Genomic DNA, 17664 nt, shown 5'->3' with positions numbered 1-17664 from the left:
TGAAATATAAAAACAAGTGGCAAACATATTTTTATATTCTATTTCAGGGTGGAACAATGAATGCACCCGGGTGCCCCCTGAGGATGCAGAGGAGGCAACTTGAAAAGTTTAAATGGGACCCCCAGTTTTAGTGCAGATTCAAACGCTACACACAAAAATACGTAACTTTTACTGGAAACATTTTTGTGTATTCTTGACAGATGGCACTGTAATCGCGAAAAATCTGTTTTATTGAGTAACAAAGCAGAAAGATCGGGACAGGAAAACATCTCGAGGAATACACGTCCGAGCATGAAAAAACAAAATACGTGTCAAATATTTGTTCGATTTCTATTTAACTGTGTTCAAATCAATGCCCCTTGGCGTCCCCTAAAGGGGGCAACTTGAAAAGTTTAAATGGGACCCCCCAGTTGGTAGTTTAGATTCAGATGCTACATACAAAAATACGTAACTTTTATCTGCAACATCTGCATAAAAGAAGACAACATTTATAAATTCTTATTTTCTAACAATGTCGAAATTTAAGAAATGGTCCTATGTACCCCTCACAAAATTTAAGAGGATTGCATCGGTGCACCTATGTCCTATGAGAAGAAAAGTGACAGTGTACTGAACGATATAACTATATGTTGTAGTAAAGCCTCATCAGATAAGATAATTTAGGTCAGTAACTTATCACATGGTAATGTTTCCTGTATGGTAACATTTGTAATTTTTCAAATTGAAGAGGATAAACTGGACCACTCAAATTTACAAAGTTATATATTTGAATCCTAAAGAGTATTTACCAAATTTCATTTTTGACAACTCCCAAATTCAAGCGATGGTCGTATGTTATTTTTTGCCAATTTTTTACCCACAAAAGGGGATAAGCAGGACCACCCAGATTTTCAGTGGTATACATTTGAGTCCTAGAAAACCGGTGTCAAACCCACGGTCATCAGGGTCGCTGAGATAAATAGTAACGCTCTCGATCCTGTTCAAGTCCAACTTTAGCCCCCATTGTCATCGGGAAGTGTCTGAAAAATATATACCCAAAATTACTGATATTAGTGTTGAATTCTAGTTTTTGCTGAGATGAAGTAACAGTCCTGACTCCGTTCCGTCCAACTGCAGCCCCCATTGTCATCAGGGGATTTTTAAAAAATGACATATCGGCCGATATTACTGTCGAATAAATACGTTTTCGAATCCACTAAGTGAGCTTCTTCGTAGCTAAGTGGTTAGCGTACGCACCTTTTACGTGGGAGACTCGGGTACGATTCTGAGCGGGAGCTCATGTGGTTCGGATCGCACGACTCATATAGTTTTGCAGCTGAAGGGGGCGCTAAAGTAAAATCAAATTGGGATCACTGAGATGAATAGTAACACTTTTGATGCCGTTCAAGTCCAGCTTTAGCCTCCATTGTCGTCGGGGATAAGGGGGTGGTGTAAAATAGTATATCCAAAATAGTATATTAGTGTCGAATCCATAGTTATCGGGATGGCCAAGCTGATGACATTTAATCCCAAATGTAGGCAAGAGGGGCATGTCAACTAGCCCGGGAATTGACAGGAGTAATACCAATCTTCGGGAAAGGGATCTCCGTTGTTTATTATTATTATTATTATTATTATTATTATTATTATTATTATTATTATTATTATTATTATTATTATTATTTAACTCGTATTAACAGGGGCACGTGGAAGGGTTTGCGCATCCTTCCTTATTTATTTCACTGATTTCTTTACCTTCAAATACAATATATTGCATAAATTTTATTCTCCCCATGCGAAGAGCGGGTGTTTCAGTTAGTATTTGTACAGGGTGACAAATTATTATATATATATATATATATATATATATATATATATATGATGTTTGACTGACTATAGTATTTGTAATTCTGGACCAAAACTTTCGATATGGCAACACTATCTAGCCTGAGAGTGGGTATAACGGTCACTGGACTTATAACCGTTACTGCCATACCAGTGCAAGAGTGGTTGAACGAAACATTCCCGAACCGATGGAAAATGAAATGAAATCTTTTGATTTTTGTGTCCCACGGTTATGCCGGCTAGGCTAAAGGAGACACTGATTATGAGAAATGAATGAAATGGTAGAATGAAGAAAGTGGGAGAAAACGGGAGAACCCCGACGAAACCCACGCATACGGTGTTTGTCCACCACAAAGTTCAGTTGGCGGGAGCAGGACTTGAACCCGGGACCCCATGCACCAGAGGTGAACGCTCTACCAGTGAGCCACCGCGGCCCACCCGAACTGATGGATCTGTCGACGTGGGCCTGTGGAGTGTCCAGTTAGATCACCCGATTTGCCACCACCTGACTTTCTTATGGGGTGTTTTAAAAGACAAGTGTATCAATATCACATACGCAATTTGGCCGAACTACGGGAAGCTATCATATAAGAGTTCCACAGGGTACCAGTACGGGTCTGTCAGGCTGCTTGTGACAACGTTGCTTTTATTCTCTAGGTATGTATGGAATTGCATGGTGCATTGGTAGACCATACCATGGAGAACACATTAAAATTCTTGTAAGGAAAGTTATAAGAGTAATGTGTTTATGTTCAAGTTATCGTGCTAGTTTCTTTACAGTAATCTTTGAAACATCATATACATAATTATGGGCCAACCTGTATATAAATGTTTTAGTATAACTGTATAACATTATTTACTTTAAGAAATTGAAGTGAAAAAATCTAGGGTACCTTTTATTATTAAATTTGAAAATATAGTAACCTGTTGTGAGATATTTTCGAGGATATAACGTATTCTGCTCTCTCTTGCAGCGGAGGATCTAGCCCGGGGGCGGGGGGCTAGGTACCCCAGTATTTTGAGTGACAAAAATAATAGAAGCTGAAGCTATTATTTATATATTTTTGAAAATGTATATAATAAACTCAAGATATGCCTATCATAGCGTGGGATCTGGCTGCCCCCCAGTTTTTGCCTTCTAGATTCACCCCTGCTCTATTACCATTTCGACCCCCCGTATTCAGACTTCTCTTTGGTTTTAAAAAAAATTAACACTTAATAATAATAGGCGAGTTCCGACACGCATCTAATATGTCTGTGGGAATACAACACTCGAAGACTCCACGAAAGATTATGCAAAGGCGAGAGGGGAAACAAAAAACAATAGTTTTGAAGGACATTACTGGTATTAAGATTTTTTTATATTATTATTATTATTATTCTATATGTATAAGGAAACAGAAAGGGCAAGATAATCACAATCAAGCATGGAATATAAAGGAAAACGTTAAGAAACCGGTGTAGCCTATTTATCGCTGTAGCGATTTGGTGTCTATGTGTGTATGTGTGTGCTTTTTTTTAACCCGTTGTAATTGTTTGTTTATGTTTGTTCCTGCAATATGAAGACAACAGGAATTTTAGCATTTCATATTGTGGCTGTTCTGCATTACACATTTCTTTTGGCTTATTTCCCTCTATTTGTTCATGTTCCAGCCCATGTTCATAGTTTTTCTACTGGTTTCGGACTGGGATTGAAATTTTTCACGGCATGGAATCTGGTGAGTATTTTGACCAAAGCGTTATTTAAAAAAAAAAAAAGTCACGGTAAGTACACAGGCTACATTGTTTTGTGTGTCAATAGCTTCGGGAACCGGTATCGATTTGTGATACATGCTTTTTTATTACACAAAGAACATAACCATGGTCTGGCAGGCTCTGCAATATTTATGTGATTTTACAATACATATGTGTTCGAAAGAAATTAAATGTCGACTAAAAGCAGGTAATTCATGTTATTATTTAGTTCAAAATCTTTAGTCGTCGCGAATTATGTCGAGAAATTTGAAGCTTAAAATATATAAAACGACAAGCATGCCGGTTGTGCTGTATGGTTGCGAAACACGGTCGCTTGCTCTTGGGGAAAGAACATAGACTAAAAGTATTTGAGAACAAGATCCAAGAGACGACTACTCGGACCCCAGAGGAACGAGAATGGTGAATGGCGGAAACTTCATAACAAGGAACTACATAATTTATATCGTTTATCAAACATTGTTAGGGTCATCAAGGCTAGGAGGCTCAGATGAGCAGATTATGTAACCAGAATGAAAGTAGCAACAGTTCCTAAGTTTTAATTGAAAGTCTAATCGGAAAACGACCATTAAGAAGACCTAGACGCTGATGGGAAGACCATATTAAGATGGATCTCGGAATACAAAGTAGAAACTGGATCCCGTTGGCCAAGGAAATCAATGGCAATCTTTCATGCACGCGGCATTGAATCTTCGGGTTAAATAGGGCATACAGTTAGTTAGTTAGTTATGTGTTCGAAAGTAATTAATAAACTCTGCTAAAAAACACGTACATTTATTTCTATTTCTAGAAGTTTAAATTTCGCCCGATAGATGTTAGCAGCTAAGACGATGTTTTCTACCGTCTTCTACTATCACGACGTGACATGTAAATTGTAATATTTCAGAATTATAAACCTTTATTACAATAGTGTAGAAAGTGGGAAATGGATTGCCACCTTTACCATTAAGATGTTAAGGAATTGTCTCTATTAACGATCTCGGGCTAGATAATTCCTCTAGCTATCTACTGCAAAAGTAACAGAACTAAAAAAATTTCGCTTTGGATCATGTAGAGTAACGGCGTTTTTAAAGTATCCAGGACTATAATTTCTTATAATAACATTTTTAAAATGTCTAGGAGTATCATTTCTTATATAAACATTTTCAAAGTGTCCAGGACTATAATTTCTTATAATAACATTTTTAAAATGTCTACGAGTATCATTTTTTATATAAACATTTTCAAAGTGTCCAGGACTATCATTTCTTATAAACATTTCCGAAGTGTCCAGGACTATTTACAAAAACAATTTAAAATTGTTCAGGACTATCATTTCTTATTTAAAAAAAAAAAAAACATTTTTAAAATGTTCAGGAATATTATTTTTATTAAAACATTTAAACGCGTCAAGGACTATCCTTCCTTATAAAAAAACATTTTCAAGTGTCCAGGACTATCATTTCTTATAAAAACATTTTTAAACTGTCCAGGACTATCATTTCATATAAAAATATTTTTAAAGTGTCCAGAACTATCACTTTTTATTTTAAAAATCTGCAATATCCAGGACTATTTACAAAAAACATTTTAAAATTGTTCAGGACTATTTTTCAAATGTTGAGGACTATTATTTTTACTAAAACATTTAAACTTGTCAAGGTCTATCATTTCTTATAAAAACATTCTTAAAGTGTCCAGGACTATCATTTCTTCTAAAAACATTTTCAAACTATTCAGGACTATCATTTCTTATAAAAACATCTTTAAAGTGTCCAGGACTATCTTTTCTTATAAAAACAGTTTCAAAGTGTCGAGGACTATCATTTTTTATATAAAAAACATTTCCAAAGTGTCCAGAACTATTTTCAAAAAAACATTTTAAAATTGTTCAGGACTATCATCATCTATCTATTAAAATACTACAACAGCAACCAAAAGCGCCTGAGCTCCAACCTATAACTTTAGCTTTCAAATCTTTCTTTTACGGTTATGTGTGATTTTACGTTTAATAGAGACAAACATTTTAAGTATTTGTACTTTAAATAGTCTCAATTAGTTAACTATATCTTTTTCATAAAGTTTATGATATAAAATTATTGTTCAAAGCCTTTGTATTTTAATAAGTCTTCTCTAAAATCAATGCATGTGAATTGTGCTTCATTCTTCCAAGTTCTTTTAAACTATATGTTGAGGACGTTTATATGTTTGTAGTCAATCCTTTCGACAATGAGATCTCGGAAACTACGGGCTCTAGAAAGATGACGTTTTCACTGATCGATTGGAAATTTTGCGTAGATTGTCCAGTTCTAATTGAATATTTAAAAAAACATGGCCATTATTTCTTTATTACATTTTCTAAGGATACGCTTGAAGCGTTGAAATAAAAAAAGCATCATATCCTATGTGTTATACATTCCAACACCACATTGTTGTATATTGGGATTGTATATGTCTCAGGCGTTCGTTTCATGGCCAAATACAGTAATAATGAAAAAGGAAGGATAACCATTTCTCGAGTCTAAGATAAATATTTTTTTGAGTATTTTGCCCAATGAACACCATATATAACTTATATTATAAATAATTGTATATGTAATGTATTTGCTTATTACATACTGCATGCAAGAAGAAAGAAAACACTGGTCATACATGAATTAGATACCCCGACCAGAAGTAGGCTCAAATCTTGCAAACGGTGCGAGATATTGAGAAAAAATAATCGAAAAAATCTCCCCTTTATGATACCCCTTGCCGATTTTTTTTTTTTTTTTTTTTTTAATGAAGACGTCTTTCACTTGTGTCTGTAAAGGGCCATGTACATATGTTGTGAGGAATGAGAAGGAGATTTCTGCTCATATGCGAATGATGCGCTGTGTAGAGAGCGCAGGTTCAGCTAGTTTCTTATAAAATAAAAAAAATTAAAAATGTTCAGGACTATTATTTTTATTAAAACATTTAAACTTGTCAAGGACTATCATTTCTTATTTAAAAAAAAAAAACTTTTTAAAGTGTCCAAGACTATCATTTCTGATTTTTTTAAAAACTAAAGTGTCCAGGACTATCATTTCTTATAAAAACATTTTCTAAGTGTCTAGGACTATCATTTCCTTTATTTATTCAAAACTGAAGAAATCGTTTTACGGGAAGAATCAAAATGTGTAACGTAAAATATGTCAGAAAAATGTAAGAGCTGGAGTAGGCAAGGGTACGTAATCTACCTCCAATAAGCAATTGTGTCATTTGTCTGTCAGTGCAAATATTTACATCACTCTCCTGAAAATTTAATAACTTTGAGTTGTATCACTTTCCTGTTAAAAGAACAATATGTAAACAGGAAACCACTTGAAACATTACGGCATATTGAAGTAAGGCATAGCAGGGTGTCTATCGGTCACGAAAGTTACGAAAGTCATGAAAAAGTCACGAAATCAGAAAACGGTCATGAAAGTCAAGAAAAAGTCACAAAATTTAGCTTTTGGGCCACGATTTTTTTTATCTGTACAAATATAAGTATAGACTGCAAAATTTTGTTCTATAAAACGTCAAAATTCAACACCAAAAATGTGTATGGTCGGCTTTAGACTCTACCAAATCGCAAGCAAATCACGTTTCTATCGCATGCATATAAATACGGCCTAATTCGCACCCAAATTTTCTCTTGAGAATGTTGTGAAATTTTATTGTTTGGTAAAGAAAAGGTCATGAAAAAGTCACGAAATTTCATTTTAGAATTATAGTAGACACCCTGCATAGGCTACAAAAAGAAATGTTTCTGGAAGTTGAGGTTAAAAACTGAATTTTAATTAAGTTTCGTTCACAGGGATGCACTGAGTCGGATTCCCTAAATTCCACTTAAAGCTATGTGATGATCATGATATGTTGGATTGCTTAACTTATACTTGCTAGCTATCAAAGAAATGACAGTTCAAAAACCAATAAAGGTAACCAGCTCCGGATTGAATCTACGATTCGTAAGTATTGAATGTTGTAAGGCTATTTTCTTAATTGTAGAATCCACTGCCGCATCTTTCTTAACCTACATCATACTACTATAGGAAAACAAAGGTGATACTTAAATAAGAAAATTATAACAACTGGAAGAAAAACGAAAATTTCCGGTTCCCTAACCGCCAAAAATGTTTCTGTAAAAAACTCCACCCCACCCCCCCAAAAGAAAAGCTGTCTGTTTTGTATCTGTGATAAGAAGTTGGAACTACGTAGGGAAAAAGATATAGCAAAATGTAAGAAAAGTTTCTCGAGAGGTTTCCATCAATTCAACTTTGTAGAAAGAACTATTTACAGTACAGGGTCCGCAATGGCTAAATGGTAGAGCGTTCACTTCTGGTGCGTGGGGTCCCTGGTTCGATCTTAACTCGCACCAAGTGGACTTTGTGGTGGACGAAAACCGAGTGCGTGGGTTTTCTTGGGGTTCTCCCATTTCCTTCCACTTTCCTCATTCAAGCATTTCATTCATTTCTCATTATCACCGTCTCCTTTAGCCCACTCGGCATAACCATAGGACATAAAACTCAAAGATTTCATTTAATTTCATTTTTACAAAACAAAAACGGAAGTAACCGAAAGCAAGGCACGTTTGAAAAGCCTATAAAAGAGAAAGGATAAAAACATTTCTCAAATTTTGGGCTTTGAATTTTTTTTTTTTTTTTTTTTTTTTTTTAAATACTAAATCAAGGTGAATTTAAGACACATCTAACACTGGAAAAAATACACAGATCGTTCAAGGGCAAAACAATCATGATAAAGGTTTCCAATTTTGCTTAATTCAAGCTTGATTGGATGCAAGGAGCAGTAATTGCTTTTCTTTTTTTTTTCTTTTTTCTTTTCTTTTTTCTTTTTTTTTACTGTTATTGTTTCTTTAAAATGACCAATTCGATTCTTGAACTAAGTATTCCCATCAATTTTGTATTTGGATAGAACTGGATTTCTTTCTTTTGTCATCTTTTGGTATTCAGCTTCCAAATTTGAAAGAAACAGGCCCGTATCCAGGGGGGCCTAGGCCCCCGCTAAAAATTTGCTGGCCCCCCAAATTTTTCACGGTAGGCTTGCAAATGAACTATAATATGCTGATGAACTATAATATGGTTGGATCGGGTCCCCAGTAACTTCAGCCCCCTTTTTCCCTACATTTTTGGGCTGGCTACCGGCCTGGAAAGAAACATTGTTTTTAACAACCTGTTGTCAAATAAATTTTATATAGGAGGGGAAAAACTAATTTTGAATTAAATTAAATTGGATTTGAGTTTAGCATACCTTTCAGCACCGAGGCTATAGGAGACGTGGACCTATAGCTTAACGTAGAATCCTAATCACAATAACTACTGCTGGAATGAATTTTGAATGCACCGATTTCTGACAATAACAGTTCTCAATCATGCACAAATCAGTACTTTCATAAATTTATATTTTAGTTTGAAACAGTGACAAAAGCGCAAAGCAAGGAAAAATAGATACATTAAACTGAAAAATAGTGGGAGGAGGCAAAAGCGAATGAAACGATTTAATTTAAAGAGAAAGTTTAAAAAGCTTACTTTGGGCTCCGATCTAGCTGTAGAATATTTGGGTGTTTCGATTGGATTTTGTCGTCCCTTACAGCACCGAGAATGAACTCTCATAGAGAATTAAACCGCGCAGCAGGCGGGAACTCTAAACATATAGCCACGAATGTGCTCTGTAGAATGTACAAATAACCCCTGCTAACAAGTTCAATGAAAAATTTGATCATGTCTAACTGCTTGAAACGTATTGAACCTTCAGCTAAATTTACGATGAAAGAATCTAATCTGCCAGTGGTGATTGTAGTCTGTAAAATCAGAGGTTTCAATATCAAAGCCACATGCCAACACGTGAGCACGGTTTCTATTTCTAAGTGGTACTTTCAATAATTAAAAAAATACCAAAAGATAGTACTTTCTGTTGGAAATGAGACTTGTATGGAATAAGACTACAAGGATACGGACTCATAGGGCCTTATGCAGAGTCGTTCTGACGCGTGATTAGTGCCATACTAAGGAGTTCGACTAAGATCTGTTTCCAGCAGTAGCCAGGCCTTTGCTAATCATACGCAAAAGGAATCTGCATAAGGTGGATAGTGTCACGAAAATGTGTACGAGTCCGTATCATTGTAGCTTCATTCCGTATAAGTCTCATTCCCAACACTTTCTTACCCATTGCCTATATTCTTGCCTATATTTATTGATTTAAGTTTTGATTCGCTACTATTCCTTTAAAATTAAATTACTATTCGCTTTGAAAGTAAATAGTTATATCTACTTCTTAACGTTACAAAACTCCTACATTTATCTTATTAAATCTATTTAAATCAAATATAGCGTATATTGTAGTGTATAGAGTAAATTTTAATAATTATGTAGATTTCATTTCATTTATGGAATTTAAAAGAGAGAGAGGAAAAGACTTACACACTACTATATGCTTCAAGTACACTTGCAATAAGACATCAATGCATAGTACTTAACTTTTTATAGCACGATTTTTAAAAAAATTGTAACAGTTTACACAACACTCCTTCTGCAAAATGAAACCTACAATAACGACACGCTTTAATTTTTTGAGCGGGACAAATGGAGGAGCATAGATATTTTTAAAACGATAGTTATTTTTTATAACGAAAATAATAATTTTATATTACATGACCTAACTTACAATACAACATGTTTGGGAAGAAGTCAGGGAAACACTGCTGCCAGGGGCGCCATCCCTTCCAACGTTGTCACTCTCAACCTCGTATTTATTTACTTTTATTATTTATTTACTTATTTGTTTGTTTATTTGTTTTCTTTTTGCAATGCGTGTTTTGTTTAGGTCTTCTCAAACATTAATTTTCTTTTCTCTCCGAACTTACTAATTGGCCACAAGAAGTAAAAAAGAAGGTAAGTACTGTCCTAGGAAGTAAAGAAATTTGTAACTATTATAGACTAGACTGGCAGTTGTCAAGTGACTGCATCCATTTTCGGAAAATACAAAATGGTAGAAGCGAGGCAGGAATGTTAAGAAATAGTCCGTGTCGTAAATACAATGCTCCTGCAACCAGGGGTAAAAGTGGATCTAAAATGGTAGGGGGGCGCATTATCACGACGTCTCCCGTGTGTATCTTTGTCCATTGTATTTTTTTAGGAAGTGAAGGGACGCCATAGATATTTTCTGGAAGTGAGGGAAAGCTGGCCTCCGCTGGGCTGCCTCTCACTTTTACCGTCGCATGCAACCTCTCTTTTCTTTTAGTTTTCTTTATATGAATTCTTTAAAGATGCTTGAATTCGTCTTGTGCTGAAGAGCAAATTTTATTTTTATCAAAACACTAGTTTAATATTTGAAAAAATGAGAAAGGTTTAAAACAATAGGCGGTTTGTTAACCATGTAACTTAAGGCAGCAGCCGCACCTGAAATCTACAAAGATCATTCAGTACTTCACATCAAAGTAACAGAGTTTTATAAGTAGGTTGTCTATATAGTATTACACGTTTTACGATATACGAAATGGAAGTAGCAATCTCTCCCGTAACCTAATTGGTTTTTGCTTTATGAAATGTTATCACGCAGGACATTTAAACAATAACAACAATAAAAATTTATCATTACAAATACATATGCCTTTATGATTGTTAGTTATGAAAACATGTCTAACAAGCTTTCTTCTCTATTTCTTTCTTTCTCGAAATAATTTGTAAAAGTTATTGTTAGCCTATATATGTATATCAGGTGATACTGTAGAAAATTGTACACACAAGATTTGTCAGTACACTATACCTTATGTAACACTGTTGACAAAATTACCAGTAATGATAAAAATGCTGCGATACATATTCACATATCTATAGAAACGCTGTAAGAACCATGTAAGATTAAGCAATGAAAGGAACAAATGCATTTTGAAGGAAAATTGTCTTCATAATGTCTTTCTGAAATACAAACAAAAGACGGAAGTATGGGCAAAAATATCCATGGCCAAGCATAGAATATAAAGTAAATGTTTAGTACAGTGCTTATCTCTGTTTCTGAAGTAGCAGTTTCTCTTTCGCCGTTGTATCCGTGAATGTATGTGTGTGTACGAGTGCATATCGCCTGCGAGTTATGACGAAAACTGGAATTTTAGTATTTCACGCTTTGGCCACTCTACATTTTACGTTTGTTTTAGCCTATTTTCCTCTATTTATCCATATTCCAGAACACATTAACAGTTTTTCTACTGGCTTTGGACGGGGATTCAAATATTTCACGTCATGGAATGTGGTTAGTATTTCATATAATGTTTATAAGGTTCATTATGGTGGAGTTTCGTCGCTGCTGTGCAGGAGTGATAGCACTTAAGTGGTTGGCTATTAAATGATAAATAATTTTGTATGGGAACTCAAAATAGTTTACTCAGTACAAAATCAAATATAGTGCTACCAGAATCCACTACACTGTGGCGACAAAAGAAAATGTGTTTCCATGTCAGTATGATTCAATGTATATACCATTCATAGCGCAACTTATATCCAGACGATAATCAATTTCATACCAGACCTTGTCGACTATGTTTGGCGTACCATGCCAATTCACTTGTTATATCTTGCTTTCAGTTGATTCACATTATTGCTTTTAATACGGTACACAATAGCTTTGATAAAACCCGATTTAAAAAAAAAAAAAAAAAAAGTCAACGGTGTGAGGACCAAGTTTCTTTTTAGGGATCAAGAAATGGACCATGTACGTGTGATCCATTTTGATATCCAGAGCATATATCCAAAGCACGTAAAACAATAGGAGTGAAGTGAGGAGCTGCCCCATCGTGTTGGAAGATAATTTTAAAGGTAAGTGTTCCTAAGACCATTCCAACCTCGTCACTCTCGATGCTCTATACATGTTTCAACTCGTACTTCCACTCATTTTAAGAAATCAACCTACCACGGCACTACCAGCTCTCTTCTGCAAGCCGTTTATGACATGGCAATAAACTATTTGAGTTGCCAAACGAAACTGCCATTACTTCTGCATAGCAGCCTAACAAAATCTCACCATTCTTTTTCGAAAAATCTATTTTTATATACACCAGCAACCAGTGGCGGCGGTTGGACGTTAAAAGTGGGGGGGGCAAGACATGATCTGAATATTTGATATAAATTTTAGTTTTCCTAGTTTCTTGTAACACTTTCTTTGACGAAAGGTTGTATAACTATTAGGATACTGTCTTTTTCAGTTAAAATACCGTATATTTTGTTTCATATTTATTAAGTAAATTGACAAGAGCAACGCAAGTAGATAGCCCTTCTTGCTCATGAATATCTGTCTGGAAAAATTATGTGATCAGATTAGGGGCCTATTTAATAACAAATTTGCTAAACAAAGAAACAGATAGGATAATATTAATCAAATAATCATAGTAATGAATAATGAGGCTTGTTTTGCAAAAGTTATATGGAAATTGGAAATTAATGAACAACTTATATTTTTAATTCCATGCATGCTATTATATGTGTTATTACTCTTAGAATGACAGTAAATACTACAAGCATATGCTATGACATTTAAAGAAATACTTTTGCAGCTTCCCGAAACATGTTCGCTGCCATTAAGTACAGTTTTCACTTTCTTGGAATATAACAAAACTCAGCAATACTTAGACACTGCACGTTTCAGTTATACAAAATAATCCTAAAACCTAGAATTATGCTGAATTCAGTAAATTTAATTGTATATACAAAACTGTATATATACATCCCTAATCTCGTATATTACACACTGCAAAATTAATATTCCTTACTGAGCTCCTTCGTGGCGAAGCGGTTAGCGTACACTCCTTTGACGTGGGAGATCCGGGCTCGATTCCGGGGATTCGGGGGAGCTCACGTGGTTCGGACTCCACGTTGATCATTAACTCCACGTCTCATATAACTTCGCTGCTGAACAGGATGTTAAACTGAAAAAAAAATCAAATCAAAATATTCCTTATTATTAGAAAGAGGAAAATACATTTTAGGAACTGTTGATTTTTGTGCAATTAAAGAATAACTTGTGAAGGATTTCTTTTCTTGCAAAATGTTATCTCAATTAGTTCCAGAGCAGCTGACTAACATATCGAGCCCTTGCAAGAAGAAATGAAAGTACGCTCGAATTGTGGAGCTCCAATAGGTTAATTTTTGGGCCATTTTTAGTGGAATTCAAACGCAATTCCTGTAGCTTTCTTAATTCCACGGGAAGACAACCAATACGTACTCATGGAACGACAAATATTTTATGGCACCATTTTTATTCTATGAACCAATAATACATTCAAAACTTTAATTTCCAAATGAAACTATACACATTAATGGGTAATTTAAAAAAAGTGGGGGGGCAACTGCCCCCCTTTGCCCCCCCTAATCGCCGCCCATGCCAGCAACACATCTAATAGGATCTACTACGTAGGCTGATGGTCGACATGGTTAAATATGCTATTAGCAACTGCAAAAATATAGTTGAAGGCGGGCGCGTGGTTCAGTGGTAGAGAGTTTACGTCTGGTGCGTGAGGTTTCTGGTTCGATCCCCGATCAAGTAAGTTTGTAGTGGACAACATCGTATCCGTGGGTATTCTCGGGGGTACTCCCGTTTCTCCCCCACATTTCCATTCCACCTATTATTCCATCATTATTCATTTCTCTTAATCATTCGTCTTCCTTAGCCTAAAGGGCATAACGTGGGACGTTAAACTGAAAGATTTCATTTCAAAAATACATTTGGAATATATGATGACTAAATGTAGTTTCAATTATATGTCATCCAACCAACAATTTGTAATCATGTATCCAACAATTTCCATCTTTCACCCCCCCCCCCTGCAATTTACTTATTTCATTGGTCATACATTGGCAACTAAATTGTTATTAATGCTGAGCAAAGCGGGCAATTACAACCTAAGTAGTAAATGTTGACAGTGGTATATCCTATCATTTCACACTACTAGGTGTATTGCTCATGCTGCTAGGGTACATAAAGCAGTAAAAATATTTTGCTTTCAGTAACAGCCTACGTGAATAGCTGCTGCATATTCAGTTATGTATTGTGCGAAGATCAGGAAAATAGAAAACGGTATTACATACGTATTTCAACTTATTTTCTTGAAGTAAAAATATACATTCAAAAAATCAAACTTTAAATGTTGCTAAGAGCTTATCCGGTTGCAATGATGTGAAGGGACTTAAGAGAAGAGGACTGAAATTCAGCTCAAATGTAGAAGAGGCTATGTAGATTCTATATTCCAAAAGTAAATTGTCCTAAAATGGATGGAACATAATCAAAAATCACGAAACACGAACATTAAAGTTAATGGAAAATCAGTGAAGAAAAATGAATTCGTCCACATACATACATACAGCGATACAGGACATACAGGACATTCGTCCACAAAATGAATTCGTCCTGTATCTCAAAAATTAAGTAGATCGCTAATTGAAAGCTTATTTGAAGGACATAATGAAGAACTTAAAAACTATGTATAGCACGTAAAGTAAATATGGATAGAACATTGTCAAAATCAAGTTGTTTGAGTAATGCATAGTAGAATAGAGGGCCTTCATAAGCGTGGGAAAATTTTGGCCTACCTAGAAATCGATGTCATTTCCTGGAATTGGGAGGCAAGTTTCGACAAGCCTTTAGTTGCTATGGTCATAGCCTTTTACGGCTACCAGAGAAGTGCGTGGGAAAATTTTGGTTTATCTGAACGTGTATGAGAACAGTTTGTTGTTATGGTGATAGTCTTGGATGGGTTCATCGTCTTGGCTGGTCATACTCTTGGAGGGATCATAGTCCTATCAGTTATCATGATCGAAGCTTCCCAATTGATTGATTGATTTTTGCTTTTCGTTAGCTAGATGCTCTTGTCCTTCATAGTCTTGGATGTTCATACTGATGGACGGATCAGAGTCCTATTAGTTATCATGATCGAAGCTTCCCAATGGATTGATTGATTGATTTTTGTCTTTTCGTTATGAATTTGAACCCCCAAACCCCTCCACTCCCATTGCTTTTCGTTATGTATTGAATAGCTAGAGGCTCTTGTCCTTCATAGTCTTGGATGCTCATACTGTTGGACGGATCAGAGGCCTATTAGTTATCATGATCGAAGCTTCCCAATGGATTGATTGATTGATTTTTGTCTTTTCGTTATGAATTTGAACCCCCAAACCCCCTCCACTCTGTCCTGCGAAAAACATAAGGGAACATTGTTACTATGCTCATACTCTTGGACGGCGAAGCTTCCCAATCGATTGATTGATTGATTTTTGCTTTTCGTTATGTATTGAATAGCTAAATGCTCTTGGACGGATGAGAGTTCTATTAGTTATCATGATCGAAGCTTCCCAATTGATTGATTGATTTTTGTCTTTTCGTTATGGATTTGAACCTCCCAAACCCCTCCACTCCACTCCCTCCTGCGAAGAACGTAAGCGAACATTGTTACTATGCTCATACTCTTGGACGGCGAAGCTTCCCAATCGATTGATTGATTGATTTTTGCTTTTCGTTATGTATTGAATAGCTAAATGCTCTTGGACGGATGAGAGTTCTATTAGTTATCATGATCGAAGCTTCCCAATGGATTGATTGATTGATTTTTGTCTTTTCGTTATGAATTTGAACCCCCAAACCCCCTCCACTCTGTCCTGCGAAAAACATAAGGGAACATTGTTACTATGCTCATACTCTTGGACGGCGAAGCTTCCCAATCGATTGATTGATTGATTTTCGTCTTTTCGTTATGTATTGAATAGCGAAGAGCATACTTAATATCTTAAAATATTCAATGCTTTCTCATCGAGAATCGAACCTGTACACTAAACGCAAGACCGGTGCTTTACGATTTAGAGTTGAATTAATTCTTGCATGAAAAAAAAAAAAAAAAGAATTTCATGTATTGGTTTTAGCGTAGCATATGATATGTACATTGTTCGAAGCTCTTCATTTCGAAGCACTATAACACTTTCAAGTGTTCAATGCCCCCTTTCTCTCTCTTTTTATCATCGAGAATCGAACCCGGACCAAAGTGGTATTAAAACATAAATAACAACCATAAAAATAAATTTAAAAAATACAGCATTACATTATTATTATTATTATTTTGGGAGTGAAAGTGAAGCAGACAACTAACCTTGATTGTAGCTTCGTTAACTTATGAAATAAAGATTGTACATCGGAATCGAACGCGAGACCAGTACTTCACGATTTAGAGTTGAATTAATCCTCGCACGGAGTAATCCAACTTGAGGTGGGCACTCTATCATTGTACGTCAGTGCCTCGCATATAGCTTAGATTTTATTAAAAAAAAACTTTTCGTCCTTTTTTTCTAGTCGTCTTGTATTGGGTAGCTAGATTCCCCCTCCACCTTAACCCCACCAGACCCATCTTGTAATACTAAGAATAGAAGTTCCCAGATTTTCTGCGAAGAAAAAAGAATACTTTATCATCGAGAATCGAACCCGGATCCCAAACGATCGTGGTCTTTCGTAAGTGTATGGTATATGTATAAACAAGATGATACACGATTTCCTCATCGACATCCCTTCTTGCATCATACATGTGTGCACAGATATTTGTATGCATAGTGTCATTAGTCTCTGTTGATCATCTGCTGAAATAACATGGCTGTGTAAATCATAAGTTACTTTATAATATTGACTTCCATAGATTTCCAACATAATTGAACATAGAAACGTAAGCAAGATTTCATTGAAGTAGACGATTAGAAAAATACGAATATTGGAAGTTTAAGAATGGAACTGCGACCAAATTCTGTATCTGAAAGGATACCACTTCAACAAATGCCAGAATTACCATATAGTGGTGCACATAAATGTTTTGCCCCTCAATATAATCAGTATTGTACAAAGGAATTACGTTTAAGAACATTCGAACACTGGCCTATTTCATCAAAACAATGCCCGGATCAATTAAGTGATGCTGGATTTTTTTACACGAAGACAAGAGACCAAACTATATGCTTTTATTGTGCTGGTGGATTAAAAGATTGGACTGATAACGATGTTCCATGGATAGAACATGCGAAATGGTTTCCTAATTGTCCATTTCTTTACTTTAAGAAGGGATATGCT

The 17664-nt window shown here is 35.4% G+C and overlaps 1 protein-coding gene across 1 annotated transcript in view; it reads left to right on the top strand.

Annotated features, from left to right (window-relative positions):
* Window positions 1-3382: 3382 nt before the first annotated feature.
* The window catches only part of LOC145684124 (androgen-dependent TFPI-regulating protein-like), a 74701-nt gene continuing 60419 nt past the window's right edge, over window positions 3383-17664 (top strand). The window contains exon 1 of the mRNA XM_081756050.1: window positions 3383-3542. Within this exon, the coding sequence (XP_081612176.1) occupies window positions 3384-3542 (159 nt within the window). The 5' untranslated portion in view covers window position 3383. The remainder of the gene's footprint in view (window positions 3543-17664) is intronic.

This window comes from Thermobia domestica, chromosome 4, assembly GCF_964235325.1.
Source record: "Thermobia domestica chromosome 4, izTheDome1.hap1.1, whole genome shotgun sequence".
In the NCBI taxonomy this organism is placed as follows: domain Eukaryota; kingdom Metazoa; phylum Arthropoda; class Insecta; order Zygentoma; family Lepismatidae; genus Thermobia; species Thermobia domestica.
The sequence above is the reverse complement of the archived record's forward strand: the minus strand, read 5'-3'. Positions and strand labels throughout refer to the sequence as shown.